This window comes from Takifugu rubripes, chromosome 20 (genome assembly GCF_901000725.2).
Source record: "Takifugu rubripes chromosome 20, fTakRub1.2, whole genome shotgun sequence".
In the NCBI taxonomy this organism is placed as follows: Eukaryota; Metazoa; Chordata; class Actinopteri; order Tetraodontiformes; family Tetraodontidae; genus Takifugu; species Takifugu rubripes.
In genome coordinates this window covers 6,764,004-6,790,307 of record NC_042304.1, presented here as the reverse complement: position 1 = coordinate 6,790,307, position 26,304 = coordinate 6,764,004, and the positions used below count along the sequence as shown (strand labels likewise).

Genomic DNA, 26,304 nt, shown 5'->3' with positions numbered 1-26,304 from the left:
CGTCTCCCCAGAGGGACTTAATAACATATAAATTCATGAAAGAAGAGCTATTTGCAGTATTGACGTGTACACTGTGCATTTACAACATAATGTTTGGCCTGGGGAGGGAGGCGGCACAACGGTGTGATTAATCCAGAAAGAAGAAAGAGGGGATAAACTTAGATTGATGACGCGCAAAAGACGGGGAAACGGAGAGAAAGCATCCCGGTAACGCGTGTGAGGGGGCCCGGCAGAAGGCTCGGGCCGTCAAACCATCGCTCCACTCCGCTCCTGAGTAACCTGCTGGCAGGTTAGGAGGTCACCTCCTTTCTCAGCCTCGATATTTTCTTCATCCCTCCTCTCCCGGTGCCCAGGCGTGGCCCCGACGGGCCGACCCACGGCCGAGAGAGGGGCGGGCAGACGTCTCTCCCAGGTGGCGGCGGATGTGCGGAGACTCCTGCTGTTTTTCACGGGTCACGGACTGTTCCTAATGACACCACAGACGCGGGGGAGCATGTCAGGCGGAGACACACTCCACTGCAGTTTCTGGTCACTGAATCCTCAAGGCTTTATTTATACCCATGATGAAAACAGGATGTGCAGCACATATTGGAGGGGGGTGTTCAGTGGGGTTTTTGGCAGACGGATGAGCTGTTGGCTTTTGTTTCGTTCCAAATACTCTGTGACTCGCTCATTTATTCAAACTTTTTTTTCCCCCCCAATTCTTCACGGGGATATTATGGAGTTCTAAACAGGTCAATTGATCAGGAAGCTCTTATTGCGCCTTATTGCCAAACTCCTCCAAACTCCTAGATGTAGATAAGTTAGCGGCGGTTCATTAGGTCTTTAAACCCCCTCCAGAATGTGCAGCTGTGTTTTTCTTAACCTTCAGAATTATGTGTCACTTCCCTGCACGCCTCAGTGGAGGAGCTCGGAACAGCTTGATGTTACATCACTCCCAGACAAAAACTGTCAGCCACGAGACGTCGTAAGAGTGAGGCCTCATGACAGTTACACGCCCACGCCGGGGCCTTGAAGTCAGTTATTTTAGCTGTAGCAAAAAGTTGATGAAAAGGAAGGGGGGAAGCAAAGAGGAACTGCTGGTAAAAATCCAGTTCTGACATTATCACTGCTCACTGTGGGTAGAAACAAAAATCACGCTGACGGAGTCCGGAGGCGTCTCAACATCGCCATCTAGTCTCCTCCAGGAGGTACACAAACCTGCAGCTAGTGCGTCTGTCGTTAGAACTCAGTTTCTGACTCTGGTTTGGAACTGACCTGGATGCTCCGAGTCTGGCTGCATTCTGCAACCAGCTCATAAACCTGTGTGTTTTTCCCAGGATTTGTGAGCTTTGACAACCCTGCGAGTGCGCAGGCAGCTATTCAAGCCATGAACGGCTTCCAGATTGGGATGAAGAGGTTGAAAGTCCAGCTAAAGAGACCGAAGGACGCCAGCCGCCCTTACTGACACGACCTACCTTCAGTATTCACTGCAGCAGCACAGGTGAGGCTCGCCTGGCGCGTTTCTGAATATAAATCCAGTCCGTGCATTAAAGCGCCTCATATGTGCAGACACGTAGAAACTATAGGGGCCGATTTCATATGCAGCACAGCAGGGGTATTAATTATAGAAAAATCTGTCATCATAGTGATTGACAAAGATTGATTGGAGTGCCAGCGTGGGTTAGCTCTCTGCAGACCATTACACAGATATAATAGAGCCATATTGAACTATCCAAAGTAAAGAAATGGATCTCGGGGATGACAGTTTAATGAGCGGTAAGGTCTGAAATTGCCTTTTTTCTTCTTCTTCTTCAGATTTTAGAGGACACACGAGGAAGGATCTCTGAGGAGTTCAACTTTTTTTTTTCCCTTTGAGCTCAAAACATGTTTCAAAAAAAAAATCAACACGTTAAGGAACTTTTGAAGACATATCAGCATTTACATACGGAGACGTAGGTTACAGACGAGAGCGGAGGAGGATCGACTCCGAGGCGGCCAGACGGCAACAACCTGGAGCGGAAGAAGGAGAGAAAAATAAAACTGGGGAAAATAAGACGAGACAAAAAAAACAACAAACACTTTTTTTCTTGTTGAGACTTGAATTGTTAATTAAGCAACAAACTTACAAACAAAAAAGCAGCAAGAACAGATAGATTTCTATATACATATTATATACACACATATACATATATATATATATAAATATATATATATATATAAGGAAAGCAGCGCTTGTGGCTTTTACTGTACTGGACAAATGAGGGTTTAAACTTGAAGATCAAGAAAAACTGGAAAAAAAGAGAAGCTATTCTGTCCGTCCGCAGACACCTCCTTTCTCTTTGCCTCCCTCTCTCCCTCTGCCACCGTCCCGCTCAGCAAGCGCAGAACCACGACTCTCGGAGGTCACCGAGGGTCCCACTGTCCAACAACTGCAAATACTTCAGCCTAAGGGACCAAAGGACCAAACATTTTTATTGTTCCGAACAGTAATATCAATGATACTAACACTAAAAAAAACTGCTACTAATAATATTACAATTTAAGCTTATGAAGAAATATTAGCTTCAGGTTGAAAATAGAGGGAAGGGTTTTTTTTCTTTTATGTTTATGGCTACTGGGTTTGAGAATATTAAATCAAAACAGAAAAAAAAAGTTTAAAAAAAATGAAGCTATACTAGGTAATAAGTATAGCACTAAGTTAGTGGTGTAAAATATGTGGGTTAGCCTTCAATTTGGGCATGTTTTTATTTTGCCCCCATTGCTTCATGACAGCATTTCATCCCGGTTGTGTGTGATGTGTCGGCGCTGTTGTCGCTAGAAGAAGAAAACCGTCTCCCAGTGCCAAAAAAAGTGACACGGCAGCCTCTTAAACAAACCCCCCCAACTGATCTGGAGTGTATGCAGCCCTACAGAGCTGTCTCCAGCACCTCCCAGTCCTGACGCCAAACCCGGGCTGGTTCCTCAACATCGATATTACCCAGCACTCGCACGTGCTTCTGACTGTTCCATAAATTATTCAAATGAGCCCCGATGACATTTGTAAAAATATATCCCTGCTGGGTCGCAGCCTCTCCCTCTGCCAAGCTCCTCCAGCTGCTCTCAGCAGACGAGAGTACGACCCCACCGCACCCGCCACTGCCGCCGCCACCACCTCACATCCTAGTGCCAGCATATCTCCCTCCTAATAGGAACCATCAGTTCACGGGGGCTGAGTGCTAACCCCACAGCATAATTAGGATAATGGTGATATTGATCAGATGGGGAGCAGCACCTCGGGGCAAGAGATGGACAATCAATTACACATTGGCATTTTCAATGAATTGACTGAGTGACAGAGTCCATTTTTCCTCCCACATCGCCACCGGCGGCGCTCCGGAGGGACCCCCAAATCGGACCTGAGGCCACCACGCAGTGAAACCTTCGGCATCGTGAAGGAAGTTGCCGCCGGCGGGAGTCGGTAGCGTGTTTTTAAAGGGTGGAATGGCGCAGCGAGAGTTTGCATAGATGAGGAACAGCCTGGCCCCAAAGAGGTCAAATTAAGAACAAAGCCATCCATCAATTAGACGGCAGCAGGCTTGTAAGTGAAGCTGCTACAGCTGCTGCTTCAAAGGTATGACAGCTAGCTATTAGCGCCGGTCACACGCCGCTCCTGCCTCCAGTTTCGGTCCATTCTGAGCTCCGATTCCACTTCTCTGTCCCATAATGCCCTTTGTTGACAGCACTTGCAAGAAAGCACCCAGGAGTCAGAGGACCGCTGTCGCCTCGGTTCCACTTCATTGGTGGGATTTCACGTGAGCAACGACATCAGAACTCACTACAAATGAACGGCGATGATCAGATTCTTCCCTTCGCCAAATTACCTGAACATATCTCGTGCCGGATTTGGGTAGATTAACCAGTGTAGGTCAGGTCAGGTGAGAAGTTTAGCTTCCATACAGATAATTGGCCCAAGCCTCTTCTGTTTCCTCTCTGGAACGTCCTCGTCCAGTCGGGGTCATGCATATGCAGGAAGCCGTGATATACGCTCCCCTATCCTGAGGCGAAACAAGGCCAAATAAACCCAGTCAGGAATCTTATGGGATTCCTTCTGGAATGAGGTTTTTTTTGTTGTTGTTGTATTTTCTTTTTTTTAATAATTCAAATCAAATGAAATTTGGCCTTCACAACAGCTCGGGTAATGCAAATGAAAGATGCCAGCTGTGGCTGGAATGTAATGAGACTGGAAAAAAAAAAAACCCCATGGAGTTGATTTCATTCTGCCCGGAGATGAAGATAAAAAAAAGAGTGAAAATAAAAGAAATTTGATCGAATGCAGTAAGAACAGACGAGGTTTGTGGATGGAGCCGTGCGTAAGCCTTAATATACAGACCTACTGTGAACATTTGAGGAGGAAGCTAATGAAATGGCCACAATCTGGGGACGGATTGGAGTTTAATTGCAATTTGTAATTAGTAGGAACAGGAAACCCACTGAAACAGGAAGGAGAGGACTGACAACGGCATTTGGAATGACCTGCATGTGCTCTTTATCTCTTTTTTTTCCACTTTTGCCTCCATTTTTGTCATCATAACGTTAAATTATCACCCTGCCATTGTGCCCTTTTGATCTCAGAGCATGCTCAGTGGGGGCTGGGAGGGTTAGAGATTAATGATTATGGTACTACTCGTGTTAGCGCTAACAATTCTTTACCTATGGTTTGAATGCTAAGGATAGTAACTTATTATAAATATGAAATCTGTATAATATGGAGAATCAGCACAGGACCTTTTTATTGATACCTAGAGGGATAGGAGTTGACCTGTTGGGGGAGGGGCGGGGGGGGGGGGGGGGGTATCACTTTATAAAGATTTTAACTTTGTGGTTTCTCAGCACAAAAAGTGGACGAAACGTTGAGACAGCTGGAAGACTTGTGTGATGAGCGGAATCTCAGCGCGATCCTTTCAACCCCGGAGGAGGACACGTCGTTTACAGCTTGGTCTCTCTCGCTCTTTCTTTATTTTGTCCCTGCTCATCTTATTTTTAAAGGAGAGCGCCACCTGTTGGCGTGGCAGCGTCAGTACAGCATGGATCCACTGACAGGGAGAGCAGTATCTTTTTATAGAAAAAAAATACACACGAAAAAAGAAGAAAAACGCTGTGTTCTGTATTAGCCTGAGAAACCAAACTTTTTCCCCCCCTGTAGAAATTTCTTAATACTTGCTGCTTAGATTAATTCATATTACTGATTGATAATTTTTTAAAATTAATTGGTCAAGTGTGTAACTTGATGTTAATTTATTGATCTATTTATTTATTTATTTATGCTCATTTATTTATGTTTTCTTTACTTTAACGGTAAGATAAAGATATGTATCAAAAAGACAAACTTATTGGGGCTTTTCTCTCTTTCTCTCCTTTTTTTCCAATTTTACAATAAAATTTCAAACTTGTTCCCGGGTTGTGTTGAATGATGGGGAGGTCGGCGGCGCCGTGAAGGACCACCGCCGGGGGCGAGGAGGCGCCCCACATGATGGCCAGACAATTGGAAAAGGCTAAGATGGGTCAGCGGGACCAACAGCGGCTCAGCTGAGGGACATGATGAAGAGCATCTCTGGGTGTGAAATCAAAAAAACATCAGGAGGGACTCAAAACTATAACCACCGGCCTGTGAAATAACGTGTCCCAATTACAATAAAGTGTGGCTTGTGGTCAGCGTGCGCGGCAGGCAGTTCATCTTTATTACTATCAGTTAATGAAAATCAATCCCCTCACTGATAAACTCTTATCTCCCCCTCCTTTTGAGGGGAGGTAATAAATTAGGGTAATATTGCTTTTGATGAGGGGGTGAATTGCAAATTATTGTAACTTTCCAAGATTTATGATGCTGATACTTAATTTTCTAAGCGGGTCCTTTTTTGTGGAGGTGGGGGAACACTTGGGGGGGGAGGGGGTCATTTGTTTGGGGACAAAACACATGGTTACAGTAGAGGCGGCGACACCTCTGCAGTGTGAAGCGCTTCGCCCAGAAGATGCGAGGAAGCAGGAACCCGGGGGAGGCAGCATGTTTACTGAAAGTAGGCCTGCCAATCACACTTATGTTTCTCTCTCACACACACACACACACACACACACACACACACACACACACACACACACACCAGGAGCGTATGATTTGATATGTAGGTCAGTACCCATTCTGGAGCAGCAGTAGGTGAGACGTGTCGTGTTGCTTCGCTGTCACTCTGATTACTGAGGAGCAGCAGAAGGATCAGAGCTGCTCACCACCGAGGCAGATGCACGAGCGCGCTCGCACGTGCACACAGGTGAGGGCTTCCCGCTCTTTGTTCTGTTGCGCCGATCCGTGTAACGGCCTGTTCATGTGTGTGCATGTCGAATGTGCTCGGTGCAACAGTGGCTCGAGGGGGGGTTCAGCAGGGAGAGCAGCTCAGAGGCCTCACAGGTGTGCCCCCCCACCCCCCGACATCACTCACATTTCTCTCCTGGCCAGGTCTTGTGAATCGGTGAATATATGAATCCGATTTATTATCTTTAAAAACACAAAGTGGGGCCCAACTAAATGCCAGCAGAGGTTGTGGAGGTGAATATCATGTGTAAATATGCTGGTGTGTGAATGTCTCCTCTTTAGATATCAAACCCGTTTGTCTTCTCCATCACCTCATGGACAGTATAGACCATCTGCCCTCATGGAGGCCGGCTCATTAAAGGCTGAAGGATGAAGACAGACGTCAGTCTATCAATTATCAATCAAGCTGAGGACTTGGTATTTATCTTGCCAAGTGCTCTATTAATATCTAATTAATTTCCTCCGTTCAGAGGATCAATCACTCCTTTTCTCTCATCCCATTAACCTGATAATTGTCCTTGTTTACTGGGAAAGTCGAGACAGGTGGGGGGGTCCAGCAGGGTGGTCTGTGTCCTCGTCCTCCCTTCTAATAAACACGGACGGCACCACGGACCGGTCCATTTACCTCTTCATCTGACTGACCGGTGACATCTACTGAAGACAGGGACTGGTTACACTGGCACAGAGGGAAATGGACTGGTTATAGTGGGACAGAGGGGATAGATGGACTGGTTATAGTGGGACAGAGGGGATAGATGGACTGGTTATAGTGGGACAGAGGGAAATGGACTGGTTATAGTGGGACAGAGGGGATAGATGGACTGGTTATAGTGGGACAGAGGGAAATGGACTGGTCATAGTGGGACAGAGGGAAATCGACTGGTTATAGTGGGACAGAGGGAAATGGACTGGTCATAGTGGGACAGAGGGAAATCGACTTGTTATAGTGGGACAGAGGGAAATGGACTGGTCATAGTGGGACAGAGGGAAATCGACTTGTTATAGTGGGACAGAGGGAAATCGACTTGTTATAGTGGGACAGAGGGAAATGGACTGGTCATAGTGGGACAGAGGGAAATCGACTTGTTATAGTGGGACAGAGGGAAATGGACTGGTTATAGTGGGACAGAGGGAAATGGACTGGTTATAGTGGGACGGGGGGGTAGGTAGACTGGTTATAGATGGACTGGTTATAGTGGGACAGAGGGAAATGGACTGGTTATAGTGGGACAGAGGGGATAGATGGACTGGTTATAGTGGGACAGAGGGGGTAGGTGGACTGGTTATAGATGGACTGGTTATAGTGGGACAGAGGGGATAGATGGACTGGTTATAGTGGGACAGAGGGGGTAGGTGGACTGGTTATAGATGGACTGGTTATAGTGGGACAGAGGGGGTAGATTAACTAGTAATGGTGAGAAGAGCAATTATGTTTTCTGGTCATAGTGGGACAGAGAGATTCAGTGGACTAGTTATAGTGGCGGGTAGGGAATAAAGAGACTGGTCCTAGTGGGACAAATAGGATAAATTGACTGCTTATAGTGGGACAAGGGGATTAATGAACTAGCTATACAGGGACAGAGGGGAAAATTGACCGGTCACACTGGGAGAGAGAATAAATGGACTGGTTGTACTGGGAAATAGAGGACATGTGGCCTGGTTGTAGTGGGAGTAGTTTTTACTTCTTGAACTTGTTATCTTCATATAATATTTAAATCGGTCAACCAACAACATGTTTAATTAAGTGAGTCAAATGTAATTTTTTGGTCTTTTTGTGCCTAAAGAACTAAGGGAAAATATTAGACTGGTTCCGTTTTGTCAGAGCTGGGTTTTATTATGACACTGGACCTTTTTTCCAGTTCTTCTCATGGTGGCACCCTTTAAAGAAGTTTAAAACCAGCTCTCAGCTTCATACACTCATCTCTTTATTGCATGTGTGTTCAGCCTGAAACCACAGCCTCAACTGGAAACGGCTCAGACGGAAACCAGTGAAGGATGCAGCCCACGGTCCTGCTTTCATTCACAGTGTGACAGCTCTGACTGGACATCCATGACCACCTCTTTTCCATCTCCTCATCCCTCTTTCTCTCCACGCTCCTCCTCATCCTGAGAATGAGGTGATGAAGCCATCCGAGGAAGACTGGAATCAGTCCAGGACCGGGAGAAAATGGTGATATGTTTCACTGGCCAGCTCATTCCCCACCTCACTGAGTGGGACTGAAGGAATATGGAGAACGCTGGGATGAAACATGGTGCCACTAGGTCACATTAGATTCAAAATACTTTCTTATAAAGCTATTTATACGTGCGCTGTTCTAATTGCCACAAAAGATGATTACTTCCCTGTTATAGGTGCAGCAAACATCAAACTAACCACAGATGAAACCCTGTTGGGAGCATTGAGGGAATAAAGAGCTCAAATGTGACATTTCTGCATTTATTCTGAGGAACTGAAATTCAGTCTGCTGTCACCGAGCCGACTGATGACTGAGGACCCCTTCTGGACAGCTGCGGTACTACACAACCATTACTAGCGTTTTGCTGCATCCGAAAGGGCAAAAGGCAGGTAAATAACTTGAAAATGCATTTTAAAGTCAAATCCAGAACCTTCAAGGTTTAACGGAAGCCATTTAAGAGGTCCATATGGACACCTCATTTAAAGCGTGTATGGTATATCCCGTTAAACCATTAAAGTACGGGGAATTCGCTTCCCCCCTACCGAGTCACTTTATTTCACATATTGCCGTTAATCCTGCTTTTAAAACTCACTTCAGTTCAGCCATGTTGCCACAAAGGTGACGTCACTCACTTCATTACTGGGAGAATATTCAATGATAAACTAACAGGATTAAAAGGAGTAATCTTACTGTGACGTCTATCTTGACTGTAATTAAATCTTATGGGTGAAACGAAATGATGATGGAAGACGTGGCGCACCACCAGGGGGCGCCCGTGCTTAACCAGTATTACCCATGCGTGGATCGTTATCAAATAATATTATTTGATAACTGGATCGTTATCAAATAATATTATTTGTTAACGAGCCTTTGGGACAGCAAAATAAATAAAAACGCAAATCTGGAGTGTCCAACACTTTAATACAAGAAATAACAAATACAGCACAACACATATTAGTTTACTTTTCTTTCAAAAGAAAATCTCAAAATAACCTAGTATTCATAAAAAGTAAAACATTACAGTTAAAACATCTATACACAGGCAAATGTACACATATATAACAGCTATATACACTCTTTTAATATATTATTATATAAAGATTTGTGTTTTTTTTCCTTTTAAAACTGGAAGACAAACAGCTTGAAGAGGAACTGTATGAGAGAAGTGATGGTATCACACTGAGCTGGAGGATTAGGTAGTTTTTACATACAGTTGTTGGATCCTGGATACTTTGCATGCAGATCTGTGAAGCACAAAAGAACATTTGCTGCTGTTAAGTGCTGCTGATTTGTACAGATTCTACAGACTAAAGCCAAACAGCTTCCTGACAGCACGGACCTGCACATAGGGAGGAGTGTCTGAAGGTGGATTATTTCTCAGTTAAACTGAATTATTTACAAAGAAACAAAACCCTGTTTTACATTGAGCCTCTTCAAAGACTGTTGCTGACCAGTTAACACTGAGTTTCTGAACGGTGAAGAATGTTGCACTTTGCCTCTTATCTGCATTTATCTTGAAATGATGGGACTCGTGTGGGAATCCAGAGACGGGGTGAGTGGGGGGGTGGGGGTGGGGGGGCAGCGAGCTCCTTCAAATGACATCAGACTGATCGCAGCATCCACACTCCCCCTCCCAAAAACAAAGGACGCGTCTGGAGATGTCCGTCTCTGAGGTGCGAGCTTCAGTCGCTCTCTCCTCAAAGCTGGTTGTGCTTCCGTGTCCTTTTTTTTAAAAAAAACAAAAAAACAACAACATTCTGTTGTTTGACTTCTACCAAAGCAGAAGAGTGAGGAGCAGGAGTGAGAGCAGGGGGGTGCCGGCTGACGTGTGCCACGCCCCCCGGTTGTGAGGACCGGGAGTCCGGGGGGAGTTCTGCTTTAGTTTACTTGGCGGCAGCGCCTTCAAGTCCTCCAGGGCGCCGTAAGCTGCTAAAGAGAACTCGGGGTCTCCCGTGGTCAGCAAGTCAAACACGCAGGACTGGAAGTACACGTCCTCTACCTGCAGGGTCTCCCTGCACTTGGCCGTGGCGCGCTCCACCGTGTAGACCTGGCGAGGGGGCCGCAGGGGGCCCAGCTCTGTGTTGGTGCCCTGCACACGGGGCTGCTGGCCGTGGCGGCCCAGCATGTGCTCTTTGATGAGCTCGTTGCGCGGGCAGCCGTGCAGGCAGAGCTGCAGGCCGCCATTGTCCTCTGAAAAGTCCAGAGTGTCCTCTGGCACGCGGATGGCGAAGGTCAGGTAGCTGCCGACACGCCGGATGATGATGGAAGTGCCGATGTAGCGGGCCTGTATTTTCACCTGCCGGCCCACCCCGGAGCCGCCGCGCTCTGCTATAGTCAGGCTGCCGCTCTCGCCGCCAGTGCGAGTTCCGTCCTGAAAGGCAAGGGGCAGATCGTCTGTGGTCGCCTGGTACACCTTCTGATCTGTGCAGCCCTGATATGACTTGAAGATCACAGTGATCTGAAAGAAGAAAAGAACAGTTTTAATCTGAAGACACAATCTCATCATTTTACAGCTTTTTCATTAATAAAACCCACGTCAACCCTGATGCGGACTTGCAGCAGTACCTACTACGGCCGGGAGGTGGCAGCAGATCACTTCTCCACAATAGCAGTGATAAATCAGTAACTACAAATGTCCTCATTTCTTCAGTCAGAGACCCAACTGGGCTGTTATCACTCACATAAAAACTAGGTCTATTCAAAAGAGGACAAAAGAACCAAGACAGAAAGAAGTGGTGAGAAATCTGCTGCAGCTAACTTCCTCGTTAAACGTTGCAACAGTGACAAAAAGGCATTTTAGCAGCGAGTAAACACAAATTAATCCTATAAATTTAGGCCTTTTTTTCCCCCCCAAATGCCACATTTCTGCAGGCTCCTCTGCATAAATGGGGTTTTAATTGTCAGTTTGTAGTTTTGGCATCATTTCTTTTGGCTCTCCTTACAGAGTCTTCTTGTATTTCTGAATATGTGATCTAATGCATTTAAAAAAATTAAAAAAAACACGTTTGTCAAGCACCTGCTTGTTGGAGAGTTACGTGATCACACTCAGACTGTGTGTGTTATGGGTGTGACAAAACACCCTGCACGAATACTGAAGTCATCCAAGACGAGGAAAAACTACTTTGTACCTAATCTAATTTCAGGTAATGCAGTTGGGAGTTTTATTGGATTAACTGAACCCGACCTGCTCTGCACATGCTCGTCGAGCGCTGACCATCGAGTCGGACATGTTGTAAGCGTAACACAAGAAGCTGGTGGGCCGGTTTAACGTAGCTGGAATCAAATGTGGCAAACAGACAGGAGGTGTCTGCACATGTGCACTGGAACAAAGATCAATAAAAAGGACAAAAGCCCGAGTTGGGAATCACACCTCGGGTGTCCTCTTCACTCTGACAACCGTCTTATCTAAAACAAACATTGGCAGAGAAACGGCAACACTCCCATTGTTCTTCCGGCTCACAGGACAGACTCCTTCTGCCGCATGTCTTCCAGATGAGCTTTTTCTTTTTTTAAGTCCGTCTTTAAAGTAAAGCGGCATCGTTTACACTTGCTGCAAAACTGGATTTGATGGATGATTTCCTGTCTTAAATCTGGCAGATGAAAACAACTGCAGAAAAGCATGACGGGGCAGTGCGGGTGTTGGCACAGATAAAACTGGGGTTACATTAGCCACACGGAGAGCATGCTGCTAACGCCTCAATGGCGCTAAAGCTGCCGCTTTAATTAATGGCATCAAAAGGCCTCGCTGCTGCCCAATTATTCCTTTATGTTTTTTTCCATATTTACACAAAAAGCAGCCAGTTAATTATTTGACCAGAGGGGTGAAAAAAACATTCCAAATTGCGGCGGTGCAGGGAAACGTTGGAGTGAGCGTTAATCACTACCATATGACCACCCATGTGTTAAAGGTAGAGCGCTCAAGCATGTCTGTGATTCAACACCGCTGAATGTTCCCCTCCCCGCCGCTCTTCTCCCCCTCTCTCACTTTTCCCTCGCAGATCTGAGGGAACTCCAAGACGAGAGGAATGCTGCAGGCTCGACAGACGCCATGGAATGATTAACTTCAGGATTAGCTTCACGTTTGATAATTTATGGGAATACAAGAGCTAGCAAGTCCGCACCAAACAGCCCTCGAATATCGACCGGTTCTCTCTGTCCTACCGAGATTCGGCATTAGCCTGAGAAAATATCCACACGCTGACGAAAATAACCTCGAAGTTGAGCGGAAAATTTACTTTTCCTATTGGAATCTTTGGGAAAATTTGACAGGTAACACATTATGAGGCTTCAATAAAGAAATACATGATGATATGTGAATCGAAGACAAAAGAAACTACCCTCAATCCATCCTTACCTTGCTGGTTGCCGTGGCGCTGGAACCCAGGACGACAGGCACGTTGGTCACCTGCACCGACAGGTAACGGTTGTCGATCAGAGGCCACGCCCCCTCTACCTTGCACGTCTGAAATTCATCACGAAATGTCCGTAGGTGCGGGTCTCCGAATAATCCACAGTGGGCGTATTTCTTCTGCTGCGAGGCCGATCCCATCACCAGCACGCGGCTCTCGTAGTTGCACAGCTCCGGCACGGCGGGGCGGGAGGTGCTGGGGACTTTGGCGGAGGAGGTGGGCCCATCGCTGGAGCAGTTGTGTTGAGAGAAGAGCTCCTTGATGCGAAAGACGGCGGAATGGTAGACCAGGTCGCCCCTACAGCTACGCGCCTGCCGCCTGGTGCACAAAGCGTAGGCCCGCAGAGCAATGCAGTAGTCCACGTCCTGGGTCACATCCTCCTGTAGGCCACTAGAGGGCGAGGTCGAGGACACATACTCTGCATTGCAGCGCTGGATTCGACACTGCTGGCAGTGCGCTGGAAAACAAAACCAATCAGCGTTAATATTTTATGCTGTTTAACCATTAAACCATCAAAGCCCAACACATTCGCTTGTGGGGCCATGGTCCTGGACCGTGGTCCAGAATCAGTCCACAACTATGACAGAGTAAACCGAACAAAAACTGCAGAGTGTGGACACTTCACTATTGTATCCAAAACATTACAGTTTGGATGGACAGTCCTGAAGTAGAGGCTATTTATTTGGTATTTGCCTTGAGCCACCCTGGGACATTCGTGTTTAATGTATTTTTAAGGGGGGCGGCTGTTTAGGTGATGTCACAGAGCAGGTGAACTCATTTACAATTCTGACCTTTTCAGTGATGCTGGGAATTAGATGTGTGTTTTTTGTTTTTAAACCTGCATGGTAACAAGTAATGGCTAAGCAAAACGCTTGTTCCCGAGACCCCATTTACGCAATGCAATACTTAAATTCTGGTTGGACTGTTGACACCAGAACGCCCAAAACCAGAGCGATATGAAAACACTGCTGCATCCATCCATCCATCCATGTGTAAAGGTAAAGCGTCTTGGGGCATGCACACCACAACTTCAGGCAACTATGTTAGCGCGAGGAGATGTAGTGCAAACATAAATGTAGAAGAAGACCTTTGAGAGGAAAAGACTGACACCACTCCCAAGCCACAGTCTTAGCGTGTTCTTAGCTTTAGTTGTCATGGTTGCTCGTAGAAGCAACTCCACCTTCCTCAGTCCACTGGAAAACTTTGGTGTTTCGAAAATGTTCACTGGTGTGATCATGCATTTTATTCATAGATGTACCGTGTCTGTGTCACTACCGCCACCCACTGGCCTGGCGTGTGTACTGCACTAGAATTCTGAAAACATTGTGTAATTGGGTTCTGAGAGTTTCGAATGTTGCCTGGCTGACTGAAATCCATTAACCTACAGAGCAAAGCACAGCAGGGATTTCATCAGGACTCACTTCTGGAGCAACTCCTGTGTCTAAACTGTGGTTAAGTGCGTGCGTGTGTGTGTGTGGAGGGGGCTTGAAACATTGCAGAGCATGTGATATTTGGGAGGTATCATCCAATTTCAGAACTTCCTGTCAAGTTCTGACTCACCAGATTGATATTTGCTGACAAAGAAAGCAGAGAACGGCTCCTTCAGACTTGTTTTCAGTGTTGGTTCTCAAACGCTGCCTCGAATGTTCTTAAAAGATTTAACGCACAACTTCACAATAGCTCCGTACCATCTCGGAGCAGCTAATGATTACAGCACATCCTCCCTTTAGCATGCAGCCGAGGCACCGAAGAGGCCACGACAGAAGATTAATGCGCCTCACAGTTGCCGCACTTCAACACAAGTGCTGATAAAACCGAGATGGAGTGCGAGAGGTCAAGTTAGAGGCATTCGACATCCCTGCTCTGAATTCCAACGAGGCCTCCCCCGTCTCCCCCAGGGGTCACCGAAGTCCAGCGTGATTGACACTTTCTGACAATCGCTGCTTGCCCAGCCATCGACAACCGAGCATCTCCCAAAAGGGTCTTTATGTTCTGGCACTTGGTAAGCTACCTACAAATGTGAGGAGCGTGTGGGAGCCTGGGAAAGGCTCCCGGTGACCACGCAAACAGTGATGGTATTCAGGTATTACAATTCAATTGGTGCCGGACACAAAACATTCCTACAGCATGAGCGGCATGGAAATCATTCCAATAAAATCTGGGACTAAATCTTAAAGTTGGAGAGTGCCAAAAATGTCCTTATGTCCATGTATTTCTAAATGTAAATAAAACTACTTACCTATAAAGTTTGACCTACTTTTATAGTAGTAAAACAACAGCCATTACCTCAAATAAGGTGGGATTTTTGTTGATTATTTTATTTCATTTTTATTTAGTATTTCTCCCTGTGCGATTGTGACGTATGTAAAAAAAAAAATCAAGACAAGAAGGATAAATCAGCGTCCTTGGATAACTTGGATAGAGGAGTGATCAACACGTTCAGAGGCCAAAGAGTTGGACCCCCGAGCATCATGGTGGTTAACAAAGTTAATAAATCAAGCTGGGTCGTAACTCGGTCCGCTTAGCTTCACCAAGAGACAGGGGGGAATCCCGTGTGATAAAAGCAGCCTCGGTGATAATGGCTGCCGCTCGGTGTTGGATTAGCGGGCTGGTTAAAAACAAACTCGCTGTTTTTCCTGCGGCTCCGTCTGCGGGAGCTGGACGCCAGGTTGCTAATGAGCTATGCTAACGGAGGAGCTAACGCGCGGCTCCGCACGACTTTACAAAACATGAGCAACGGCGCTCTGCTGGCTTTCTATCACATTTAGGCTCCCGGTGGTGTTAGCGGAGTGTTGTTATGGGACGTTTCAAGCAACAACGGCTGGAATGTGTTTTTAAAGAAAGACGCCCGTGGAGTGGGCGAAGTGGTGCTGCTCGGCTAGCTGCGCAGCGGGCTGAAGGCTGGGACACTCCGCAGCAACAGGGCTCTGCTCCGGAGTGGACGTGCAACTTATCAGACTTTTCTCCCCGATTAAAACAACCCCCAAAACTCCAGATCCCCCTTAAGACGTGCATCGGGAACAAGCATTGTGTCCAAAAAGGTTAGAATCATCCGCTCAACCTTTAAAAAAAACACTTTTTTCCCGTGAAGGGGTCGCGGCTTCGCACGCAGCGCAGAGTGGAGCGGCACAGATTGGAACAAAACTCGGCACTTACCTGGTCGAAAGAGCAGCGAAAGTAGAACCATCGTCAACGTTACACAGTCCAAAAGCTGCCGCTTAGCCGTGATTTGTGGTCCGCTTCTCCCCATACCAATCCATTCAGTTAGAATGGAGTTCCTCGACTGCTTCTCATCGACGCTGCGGCTGCGGGAAATCAGACAAAAATTCGTCTTCCTTCCAAAGCACTGTCATTCAAAAGGGGCCCCTGTCTTCAGGGCGGCTCTAGGGGGAGGGGTCTGCGGCGGAGACGGGGCCCAGAGGTGCTGGCTGACCAATGAAACACTAATTATTCACTAACAACCTAATATTTACATATTGTGGCAATTATTGGTACGGCGGAGGCGCAGAAAAGGGAGGGCGAGGGAGTGTGAAATTATAATTGCCACGATTAGAATCGGAGGATCGCAGCTTCTGCTTCTTAGTGTCTGCAGGTCCGCGACTTATCCTGAAGTAGATGTTCATCAATGATCACTTTTGCAACCTTTCTCCCGCGAATGCTATGTGAGACTCCTGGAGATCCGACCATAAAGCTCTGCAGGGGCCAACTGTTCTATTGGACCCCCACCCCCCCTGACAAATGCTGCTGTTATTTCAGCGTTAAGCAGGATTCTCCCACCTGTTGCTTCCTCACTCCACATTTAGAATTGTGTGAGCAAACAATCAGAACTTGCCTTTCTTACTTTATCTGTCACTTTTATAACAGGCCACATTTGTTATTTCAGCTCATTTCAGCCCATATTTCAGCTCATTAACTCCAATCTTTGTTATTTTCTACATTGTGGTTTAGCCTCCTAAAACACTGACAACAGGCAGAGCTGTTCTCTGTCACATAAATACTAAGAATCAAAAGAAAAAGCACAATTATTTTCTCTCAGCAGTTCTCAGTGCGCCATTAATTTTTCCATTACAGTTCCTGTTAGCAACTTCTAGCTCTTTACTTTTGTGGCCAACTTTCCACCCCTCTCGCTCCTCCAACAACACACCGTCTTTCATTTGCACAGCTGCTGTGAGGCCGGACCATCTGCGAACCACACACACTTAACCCGTTTTCAGCCCGGGATGCAGATTTCCACGATTTCTGCGGCCGCCCGACTGCAGCGGCGGCCATTTACTGACAGAAATATCAGCACTGAGAAAACTGTAGCGTTCTTTTGTTGCTTCTCGGGGGTTTCGGGAGGGGAGAGCGTATGTTTTGGTGCAGCTGTGGGTCTCCCTCTGCGCCTCCCTCCTGACTTTATGAGGGAGAAGTGAACCCAGACGGTTATTGGATCACTGGTTTTTCTGTACACATGCAGGCTCCTCCGGCCACACAATTGTGTGATTCAGGTGGCCTGTCAGTCTCCTGAAAGGTCCTCACAGAGCCGTGTTGATGTGGGGCTGATATATATAGTGGAAGGGGGTAGACGAAGACAGCTCAAGCCAACTGGAACGTTTGGATTGTTCTGAGCCTTGGTCACACTGGACCCACTGTGCCAACTTTATCCCCCCCAGAGGGTTCTACCTCACTGTGTTTGTTCAGCTAATTTTGGAGGCTGCTTTAGGTGATGTGCTTTATGGTCGTGCTTTAGGGTCCCGACTGAAATCCCCTCAAACATGTTACACTCGTGTGTTGCCGGTGGTGGGGTGGGGCTGGGGGTAGGGGGGTGGGGGTATTGCAACTGTCTGTGTTTTGCAGCAGATTAAAATAAGGTCTGCAGGACTGCGTCTCACCTCTTGCAGGCGTTGTCCTCAGGACAGAGTGATGACATTTCCTGCAGAAAGAAAAATAAAACAATTATTTTTTTTCTTAATTCTTCCATTCGACTTCCATCCTCTGAGTGAAGGTTCCACTGAAAAGCAGTGAAGCAAACAGTTAATTGATCCAAGTGGATGCAAGGATGAATTCAGCACATGAAAGGGACTCCAGGGCCGCCTGTCAGACCTGATGGTTCAAGAAAGACCTCTTTCTTCCTTATAATATTGCGTTGCATGACCCTGCTGCATGTGCTGCAGTGATGCCAAGTCTCTATAGAGGGTGGGTGAAGAACAACAAGAACAAAAACAATGTAATTTAATAGGAAAGTAACAGTTATGTGGAACCCTGACAATAATATGGTACATTTGTGGGGGAAATAATAAGAGATAAGAGATACATACAGGAGCAGAGCAGAAGTAAAAACTAGCCTAGAGTAAAAGACAGTCGGCTAAAAGAATAGGGGAAAAAGGGGGGAAGGGAAATGGAAAGGGGGAGGAAAATCAGGGAGTAAGGGATTGAGTTTCCTCTGACTGTGTGTCTGGGCAGCTCCACATGTTCCTCATTAAAGTCCTCACACTGTGGGACCAGCTCCACACCGAGATGCTTGTTTTTGCTATTAGGCCCAATGTGCTGTGGTCTGCTGGCAGCCCCAAAACACGGCCAGCACAGGACCATCTCTACAACTGGCTGTCCTCAAACCGACGGGAGCAAAAAACACCCAACGGAGGTGACCTCCCGCCCCCCCCCTCCCCTAAGATGTTCGGTAATGCAGCGGCGCACGCGTGCTGATAAACCCGGACATATCAAACCCATAACGTTATTAACAACAGCACAGTAAAACCAAAGCACGGCTGGAGGAAATCGTTGGAGCGCCACGCTTCCGATTTTTGTTCAATTTCATGCCCGTGGAAGTTAGTTAACTGAGACATGTATCGTGTTTCTTCTGCAGCCTGATAACATCAGAGATAGAAATCAGAGGTGGGGGGGGGCAGCCTCTGTAGCCTCTGCCAGCACCAGGGCTGCAATATAGGAGCCACACTTATTGAATTTTAAAAGGGAACCAGAGCAAATTGGCTGTTTTTTTATCCCTTTTTTTCTGGGGGCCCCTGACTGAAATGAAGTGGCCTGTATAGAACTGATACGAGAGAGAGTGAGAGACAGAGACGCACAGAGAGAGAGAGAGAAAGCGAGTGTGTCTGGTTCAGGCCTCGCGCTGTTAGCAGGGATCTGTTATCTTAGAGAGATAAGGGAAGCTGCAGTGTGAGTGTATATGCGGGCCGACACTGATAGCATCTACACTCAAGGATCACACTTACGACACCTTGATTGATGGCTAGGTGGGGTGGGGGGGCTTCTGGATTGTTGTGTTTTGTAGGTAACCCTCTCTAAGTGTCCATGCAGGCATCTGTTTACTGTGTTCCACTGAGTAAACAGGAACTATCAGGCATCCATATCATCTGTTCTGAGAGCCAGAGTAGTGGGAGAACCGACCGAATTATGTGAATTAATGTGCAGCTTCTAATGTTTGTTTTGCACTCGTCCCACAGAATTAAAACCCCTCTTCCTACCTCTGTTCCGGTAGAACAAATGTTGACAGAGCATCAAGGCCCCTGCTCATGAAAAGATGGTCCTCTGACAGGTAACCCTAGCCCCGGGGTCGAGGGGGTCACCCCGGTCTGATGAGGGATGATGGGTAAAATAAATGGAGAGCAGCACACAGGGACCTCTGATGTCCACAGTCCAGAGGGAGAGAGTTCAGGGCCATTTGACCTCTGACCTGAACCCTGCTCATGTGTTTGTGCGCATGCATGCATTCTGAGGGTCAAAGCTCCCTCAGTCTTGAATTCTCAAATACTTTGTTTTATTTATTATTGGGAGGAGTGGTGACAAAAGTGTGGCTCCTCTGTGCAGCCGTCAAACTGCCCCCCGCCCCACTTCGAGCCATCCGAGCCACACTTCAGTATGGAAATGGGCAACAAATTGCTTCGTCATGACCTGTGGCAACTTGCTTTGATCCCAGAAACTTAGAAGTTGAAACGAATATCTGCACATGCACCAGCTCTGGGAATCAAAGTGCAATATTTTGGTCTCAGTGATGTGAGAAAAAAAACTTGTCTACACGTTCTCCTTCCAAATGCAAATCAAGATTTATCCTTCATCTGCAACTGTTTTTTTATTGTTTCTGCAGCGGACCACCCAGACAACCTTAACCCTAAACCAGGAATAGATGCGCAACTCTGGGTGTTTAAATTTGGACATTCCAATCAACCAATTTTTTAGGCGAGGAGGCATGTGGAGAATGCTCCCTCTTGCTTTTGTAGATTTAAGACCGTGAAACATGGAGGAGCATAGCCGGCGTGGACTTCTCCCAGCGCAGCATGATTAACTCAGACAGCTGAGGTTGGTCAGGAACAGAAAAAAAAAATTCCACATAAATAATCTTGGAAATTTATAAAATCTTTCCATGTGTTTACTTTAGAAAATCAAGTCACACTCACAGAGAATGCATTCAAAACAACACGTCGCCTGTTAGGCTGGTGTTTATGGATCCAGTGGATTAGTTTATGATGATTAGTCTGTATTCCAAACCAGTCCAGCAGTGCTCCCATTCAGGTCTTGTGAAATCTGATAAGCATCTTCTGGGAATCTGATGATGTTATGAGAAATGTCATGGAGGAGGAGAAAAAAGGAACTCACCTCAGATGAGTGTGTGTGTGGTATTGTGCTGTAGTGTAGAGAATAGGTCTGCTCCAACAGGAGTTTGAATCAGCCCACGCACGCTTCACAACTTCAGCCGGCCAACTAAGAAGTCGGCTGGCCACAGGCGCAGATAGCCATTGGAATCGCGGCACATGACAACAGCTGTCTGTTTCAAGAATCGGCACTTTGATTAGTGTAGGACGTAGTGAGAGATGCGGCCTAATTCCCACATATCTGGGTAGGGCACTTCTGAGAGTGGAAAAAAAACAAACAGCAACCAATGGAAAAAAAAAAAAAAAAAACGTGGTGCGAAGTCACACGCACGCATACTCAGAAACACTCAGAAACACACCCACAACTAAACCTGACTTATGCTACATTTGTGGATATTCATAGTCTGCGCACCATGTGTCACGCTTGGAAAGCTTCCCATATTCTCTTGAAGCCCATCAAATGCACAGACAGAAGGATATGAGTGCAGCCAAGCGTTGGGCCCCAGTGTAAGCCGAGCATGTGTGCAACATGAATGAGACCTCTGTCTCTCAGTACGGTCGATCCTCGTCCATTATGCTCCCCCAGCCCCACCCAGAAAGTATCTCTCTCCTGCTTTGCGCCCACTTTTTGAGGTGTTTTCTTTATTTCTCTGTTGATCCAACAACACCGCTGCTGTTTGCCACGGCAACAATCGCCACAACACCGCAGTTCCGTGGTGTTACCTGCGCCCGCCTGTTTCATGTGGCCCCGCCGTCGAAGCACGATATGAGCAGGATTCGCAAACAAGAGGGATCATGTCCCGTGATGTGTGTTCGGTTATCAGTCTGCTGTCGCAAACAGGCCGAGGAGATGTGAATGTGATCAGCGTTGCCAGACTGAGTCAGCGAGCTCGCTCCGGGATATAAGCCCACATTCCCGTTGATTTATAGATGTGGTGCAGCGAGCCACAAGGCCTCGGGCTGAGCGAGAGAACGAGCAAAACAAAAGTGCTCTTAAATGATTCTGGAAGAAGTCCATACATACTTATGCATCAAGTCATTCGGACCCCCTGGAATCTGGATTCTCCACACTCATAAACTCTAGTTCATAAACTCAGATATCAGACATTACAAAAGTCAGAAAACATTGTCTGTTTTACTTTTTTAGTACTTGACAACAGCGCACCCCCAAATTCTTCCTGTCTTGGAGAACGCCTCGCTGCAGACTGGGAAATGGGCCTCCAAGCAGATGTGCTTTCCAATAAAACCGATTCTTAAACCCGCGTGCACTCTTCCCAAGTTGCGATATTGCGCAACCTCTCACGGCCCGGGGGTGATTCGCCCCACCTTGCCCTCCTTCCCTGGCGCAGTTTGTTCTTCCCGACCTTTTCGGGCCGGCAGCTGTTTGTGCGGACAGCTGCGGCGGCCATCCATCGCGGCGGCGACGCAATTACAAAAACCCAGCCAATGTGGCGTTTTTTCGCTGATCCCTTTCTATTTCGACGGATAATCCCCCCCAATCTGTGGCCGCGTTCCTTTTTCACACGCGCGCAGAAACCATCTCTGCTCTTGAGTGGCCAGGTCAAGCACATGACGCCACAGCGACACGGAGGTCCATTTTTCTTATGAGGACAAAAGCCTTAAATTCCAGTGACATGGCACCATCAGATCTGTGGCATTATTGAGGCCAGGGATGAGAAGAGCCATGTAATCTCAGCGACTTACGGGTCCAAAGATTTTTTCCATATCTTCCTCAGTGGAGGTATGTGGCCACACAAAGCCCGCCTGGCGTCGCAGTGGCATTCAGAGGCGAGTTAAATCGAGCTGAGGTTCTGCCTTGTGCCACCAGCGCTGATGCATTCTTACATGACCACGCACACGTGAACTCTCTCCCAAACACACGCAGACACACACCCACACATTGTCCAGGCCTCCAGTTGTTCCGTCCTCTCACGCCATGCAGCAGGTGTGAGGTCGGGTTTGATTGTGCTGGGCTGAGCTGAGGGGGGGGGTCCGGCCTGATCTGCAGTCTTCACAACAGCCTCTCTATTGTTTCTGAGGTGTGGGTGTGCACAATTTGTGATTTTGAAACTTGAATGGGATTAAACATTTGCCAGTGCAATTTAGCTACTAGAAATTTAGCTACTAACTTGTTCATATTGTGGGTAAAATATGTCTAATATAGATTAGAGGGAGTTAATATAGATTAACCAGTCTGCAATAATTGTGACCGGTTCCATTGAAAAAGGTAATTTAGCTGGATGAAAGGCCTCCTCAGGGTGTCTGTCTGCACATTTAGTGAGACAGAGAGAGGATGGTGGCACAGACCATGTCTCAGCAGCTGAAATGTAAAATCACTTAATATTTGAAATCGTTTATCTTGACTCAAATATGGGAATAAAGTTGGACCAGTGGAGGAGACTGAGGCAGTGATAGCAACGCTAGTCTGCAGGCTTCACCGTGGAGAGAAAAGGTTTTATTTTCAAACCTGACCTGCAGATGTGCGTGATGGAATGCTGAGCGAGCAGTTATTTTTCCTCCTCCCCAGACACATGCTGACAGTTCCTACAGCTGCAGCACACACCAATCTGGCTTTTATTTTCCAGCACTCTATATGAAGTGTGCCATGATCATTGTGCACCCATGAGAGGAGAGGAGAGGAGAGGAGAGGAGAGGAGAGGAGAGGAGAGGAGAGGAGAGGAGGGGAGGGGAGGGGAGGGGAGGGGAGGGGAGGGGAGAGGAGAGGAGAGGAGAGGAGGGGAGGGGAGGGGAGGGGAGGGGAGGGGAGGGGAGGGGAGAGGAGAGGAGAGGAGAGGGGAGGGGAGGGGAGGGGAGGGGAGAGGAGAGGAGAGGAGAGGAGAGGAGAGGAGAGGAGAGGAGAGGAGGGAGGGAGGGGAGGGGAGGGGAGGGGAGGGGAGGGGAGGGGAGAGGAGAGGAGAGGGGAGGGGAGGGGAGAGGAGAGGAGAGGAGAGGAGAGGAGAGGAGAGGAGAGGAGAGAATAGGCAGATATCATGGAAATACATTCAGTGTTTTGCTTTTTTTCATTATTCCACTGCTGATAAAGTGAAGTCTTTTAATATGAATGTGGAAGCTTCCATTGTGTCAGCATATTATGGCCCAACCAGAGAGAAGATCTTTGATTTATGTGAAATCTCTGCTGCACAGACAGACCGTTAAATGTGCTGAGTGACGGGTTTTAACCAGCTGTGGACTTTCCACTCAGATCAAATCAGTTTGCATCCAGAACTGTATCTTCAAGGAGGGGAAGTATGGATGATATGGGATGCTGATTTCTTACTTCCTCTGAAGAGTCTTGTCTAATGATTGCTGAGGATGAAGGGACGCCCCCCCCCCATCACTGATCCCTCTCCAGACCCAAGCACTTCCTGTCTGCCACATGTGCGGTGCAGCATCCAGGCATCTGTTGTGCCGGTTGCGATAGTGAGCGAGTGTGTTGCGCCCTGACAGGTGAAGGCGTTTGCAACATGTGTGGTTGTTAATATCACGTCAGCCGTCCTCCTGCTCCAAACAGGAGTGTCACACAGCTTTGGTTCAGGAGGCTTTCCTGATTGCCCGGCCTCATGGGCTGTGGAGAGTTGGGGCGGGGGCCAGCGGCATCAAAGCCTGACTGATCATTCCTCAGCCTCCCTCTGCTGACAGAGGGGGTCGGAGAAGAAGGAGGAGGCAGTAACACAAATACAGATGGACAAACAAAACGGTCAAAACCGAAGCAGATGTGTGCAGATGGATAGACAGGCACGCCGACGGTGATGGGGGGGCGGTATTCTCCTCCTCTTCCTCCACTTAAACACCTGTTAATATTTAGCACAACAATGGAGGTGGAGTAGGAATGGAAAAAAAATATATATTTTTTTTTAAAAAAGGCGATGTTGAGGTTACATCATAGATTATTAAGATGTGGGCGGGCTTAATAAGGGCTTGGTTTGGCCTGGATGGAAAGGAGGGCAGGAAACCGAAGCAGGAGCAATTTGAGAAGCTGAGGCCTCAGCGTGCAGCTGTGCACTCAGTTTTCCTCTCACAGCTCCACAGCTGCAGGGCCGACAATACTGCAAATATTTCCCCATGACCTCTCCTCTACTTCACAATCCAGTCCTTTCACACGTATTTCATTTCTAGAGCAAAAGCTCCCTCAAAACCTTGCTTTGTAGACACGTGCAGATTTGTCACCCCGAAGTGACAAAAGAGACAAAAATGTCGCCTGTGGCTTTTTGAAAGTTGCCTCTTTTTCCCTCCATCAGCCTGAGTCAGTGCAGCCGTTTGCTTCGTATGCATGTCGTGTCTTTTTCCATGGAGACCTAAGCTGAGTTAACATGGAAAACACACGTTCACCCCGGCAGATGTTATCCAGAGTGCAGAGATTAGCAAAGCCGATGTTAGAACAATGAGGTGAGGATTTATAAGGAGCTGCCGGCTGATGCTTCTGCGCCACACACTGCGATCAGAGACACGCGCTGGCTGAAAACCCCGGGAATATTCCTGAATATGTGTGTGTGTGTGTGTGCTCGATTGTGCCAAACACAAATCTTTTATCTCTGTGATCATTTTATTGGCCGTGTTTACAGTTTCCACATCGTGAGCAGCTTTTCCCCCTTTGAAAATATACGTTGCTTGCAGTGTCACGGCACTGCCTCCCTCTCTGCAGCTGCTCCAATTACAACCCTTTGATTGTCTCCAAGTCGGAGAGAGGAGCTCGGGAATGCACCGGCGGGACAACTGCCAAGCATCACTCTAGACTCCGTCAGCTCTTAGCGCCCCACACACAAGAAAGGGTGGGGTCGGGCGGAGGAAGGGTTAAAATGTGGCACCACTCTGTGAGCTGGGCCCTCCGCCATGGAACCTTTTTGTTGCCAGATCACATCCAGATGTGCCAAGTGTGTCCAAACAGGAATGACTGTGTGAAGGCAATTTTCAGCAATTTGTCAGTCTTTAACGTCCCCACCACAATACCACCCCCGCCCGGTGCCCCGTGACTTCCTGAGAGACAAATACAAACATTAAAGCACGGCCATCTTTTCAGATGTGAGCGTCCCCACCGAACATCCGGCACAGTCATCCGACAGGAGACGGGAAACCCGGAGCGACAAGACACAGCCTGCAGCACTGAGAAACAACCACAGACTCTTCACATCAGAGTTTTACCGAGTCAAGTGGGTTGCATTTATTTTCCTGCCGCTTGTTGAGTCCAAAAACCTCCAACAACATTCAAACACCCAAGATCCATCTTCAGAAAGTAACTCACTCAAGATAATGTAAGCAAAAACTGAGGAGTGGGCTCAGCTTTAGAGGAGGTGAATGATTTCCTGACGTTACGACACAGACCCGCTGTTTTCACACCTGATTAGGCTTCTCCCAAACGTGCACACATTAGAAAACAAAGGAATTTTAAGTAATTTTGCCCATCATGAGGAGCTGCTCACAATCTGCAGGAGAGTTTGGCTGACAATGAAAATTGATCAGAAGATTCAGCAAACAGCTTTGGTGTTGATGGCTTACACACAATATTTCCCTCCATCCTTCAAATCAGCGGCCTGTGTTTGTCTAAGGAAAAATATTTCATGCGTTTCTATGCCAGCGGGTTATAAAATTGTAGGGATAAGATTTGGCCCCAACTTTTAAAGATGCAAAATATACACTTAAAGGAGATACTGATACAAAAAATGTCAGTCGAAGTCATTTGAAGTGTTATTTATTATGTGTTTTTTCTTATTCATTAGCAGTTAACAAATCACGGTGTTGAGGTTACTGTCGTCAAGTCTGTGCAAACCGAAGGAAACTTCTTGAGTTTCTCTCCCGAAGGCGACCGG

General features: G+C 47.2%; 2 protein-coding genes across 8 annotated transcripts in view; one reads left to right on the top strand and one right to left on the bottom strand.

The window, feature by feature from the left end:
- celf5a (cugbp, Elav-like family member 5a) overlaps positions 1-5,410 on the top strand; it is a 143,816-nt gene extending 138,406 nt beyond the window's left edge. For all 7 annotated transcript variants that reach the window (XM_029828510.1, XM_011614676.2, XM_029828512.1 and 4 more), the window contains exons 11-12: positions 1,320-1,483; positions 1,798-5,410. In XM_029828510.1, the coding sequence (XP_029684370.1) occupies positions 1,320-1,447 (128 nt within the window). In that variant the 3' untranslated portion in view covers positions 1,448-1,483; positions 1,798-5,410. The remainder of the gene's footprint in view (positions 1-1,319; positions 1,484-1,797) is intronic.
- A 3,991-nt stretch (positions 5,411-9,401) lies between these two features.
- Positions 9,402-16,275, bottom strand: rgmd (RGM domain family, member D). The gene is made up of 3 exons (XM_003974062.3): positions 16,068-16,275; positions 12,857-13,368; positions 9,402-10,960 (listed from the first exon to the last, which is right to left on the bottom strand). Exons 1-3 carry the CDS (start codon positions 16,159-16,161, stop codon positions 10,274-10,276), a joined length of 1,293 nt encoding a protein of 430 aa, XP_003974111.1. The 5' UTR covers positions 16,162-16,275; the 3' UTR covers positions 9,402-10,273.
- Between the last annotated feature and the right edge of the window lie 10,029 nt (positions 16,276-26,304).

Bases quoted from the DNA above. Each gene is read 5' to 3' on its own strand.
- rgmd (XM_003974062.3), bottom strand. From the start codon at position 16,161: ATGGGGAGAAGCGGACCACAAATCACGGCTAAGCGGCAGCTTTTGGAC. The intron at 13,369-16,067 runs GTAAGTGCCGAG...TTTGTTTTCCAG, and splicing joins TTCGCTGCTCTTTCGACCAG to CGCACTGCCAGCAGTGTCGA. The intron at 10,961-12,856 runs GTAAGGATGGAT...TTCTTCTTTCAG, and splicing joins GCGCCACGGCAACCAGCAAG to ATCACTGTGATCTTCAAGTC.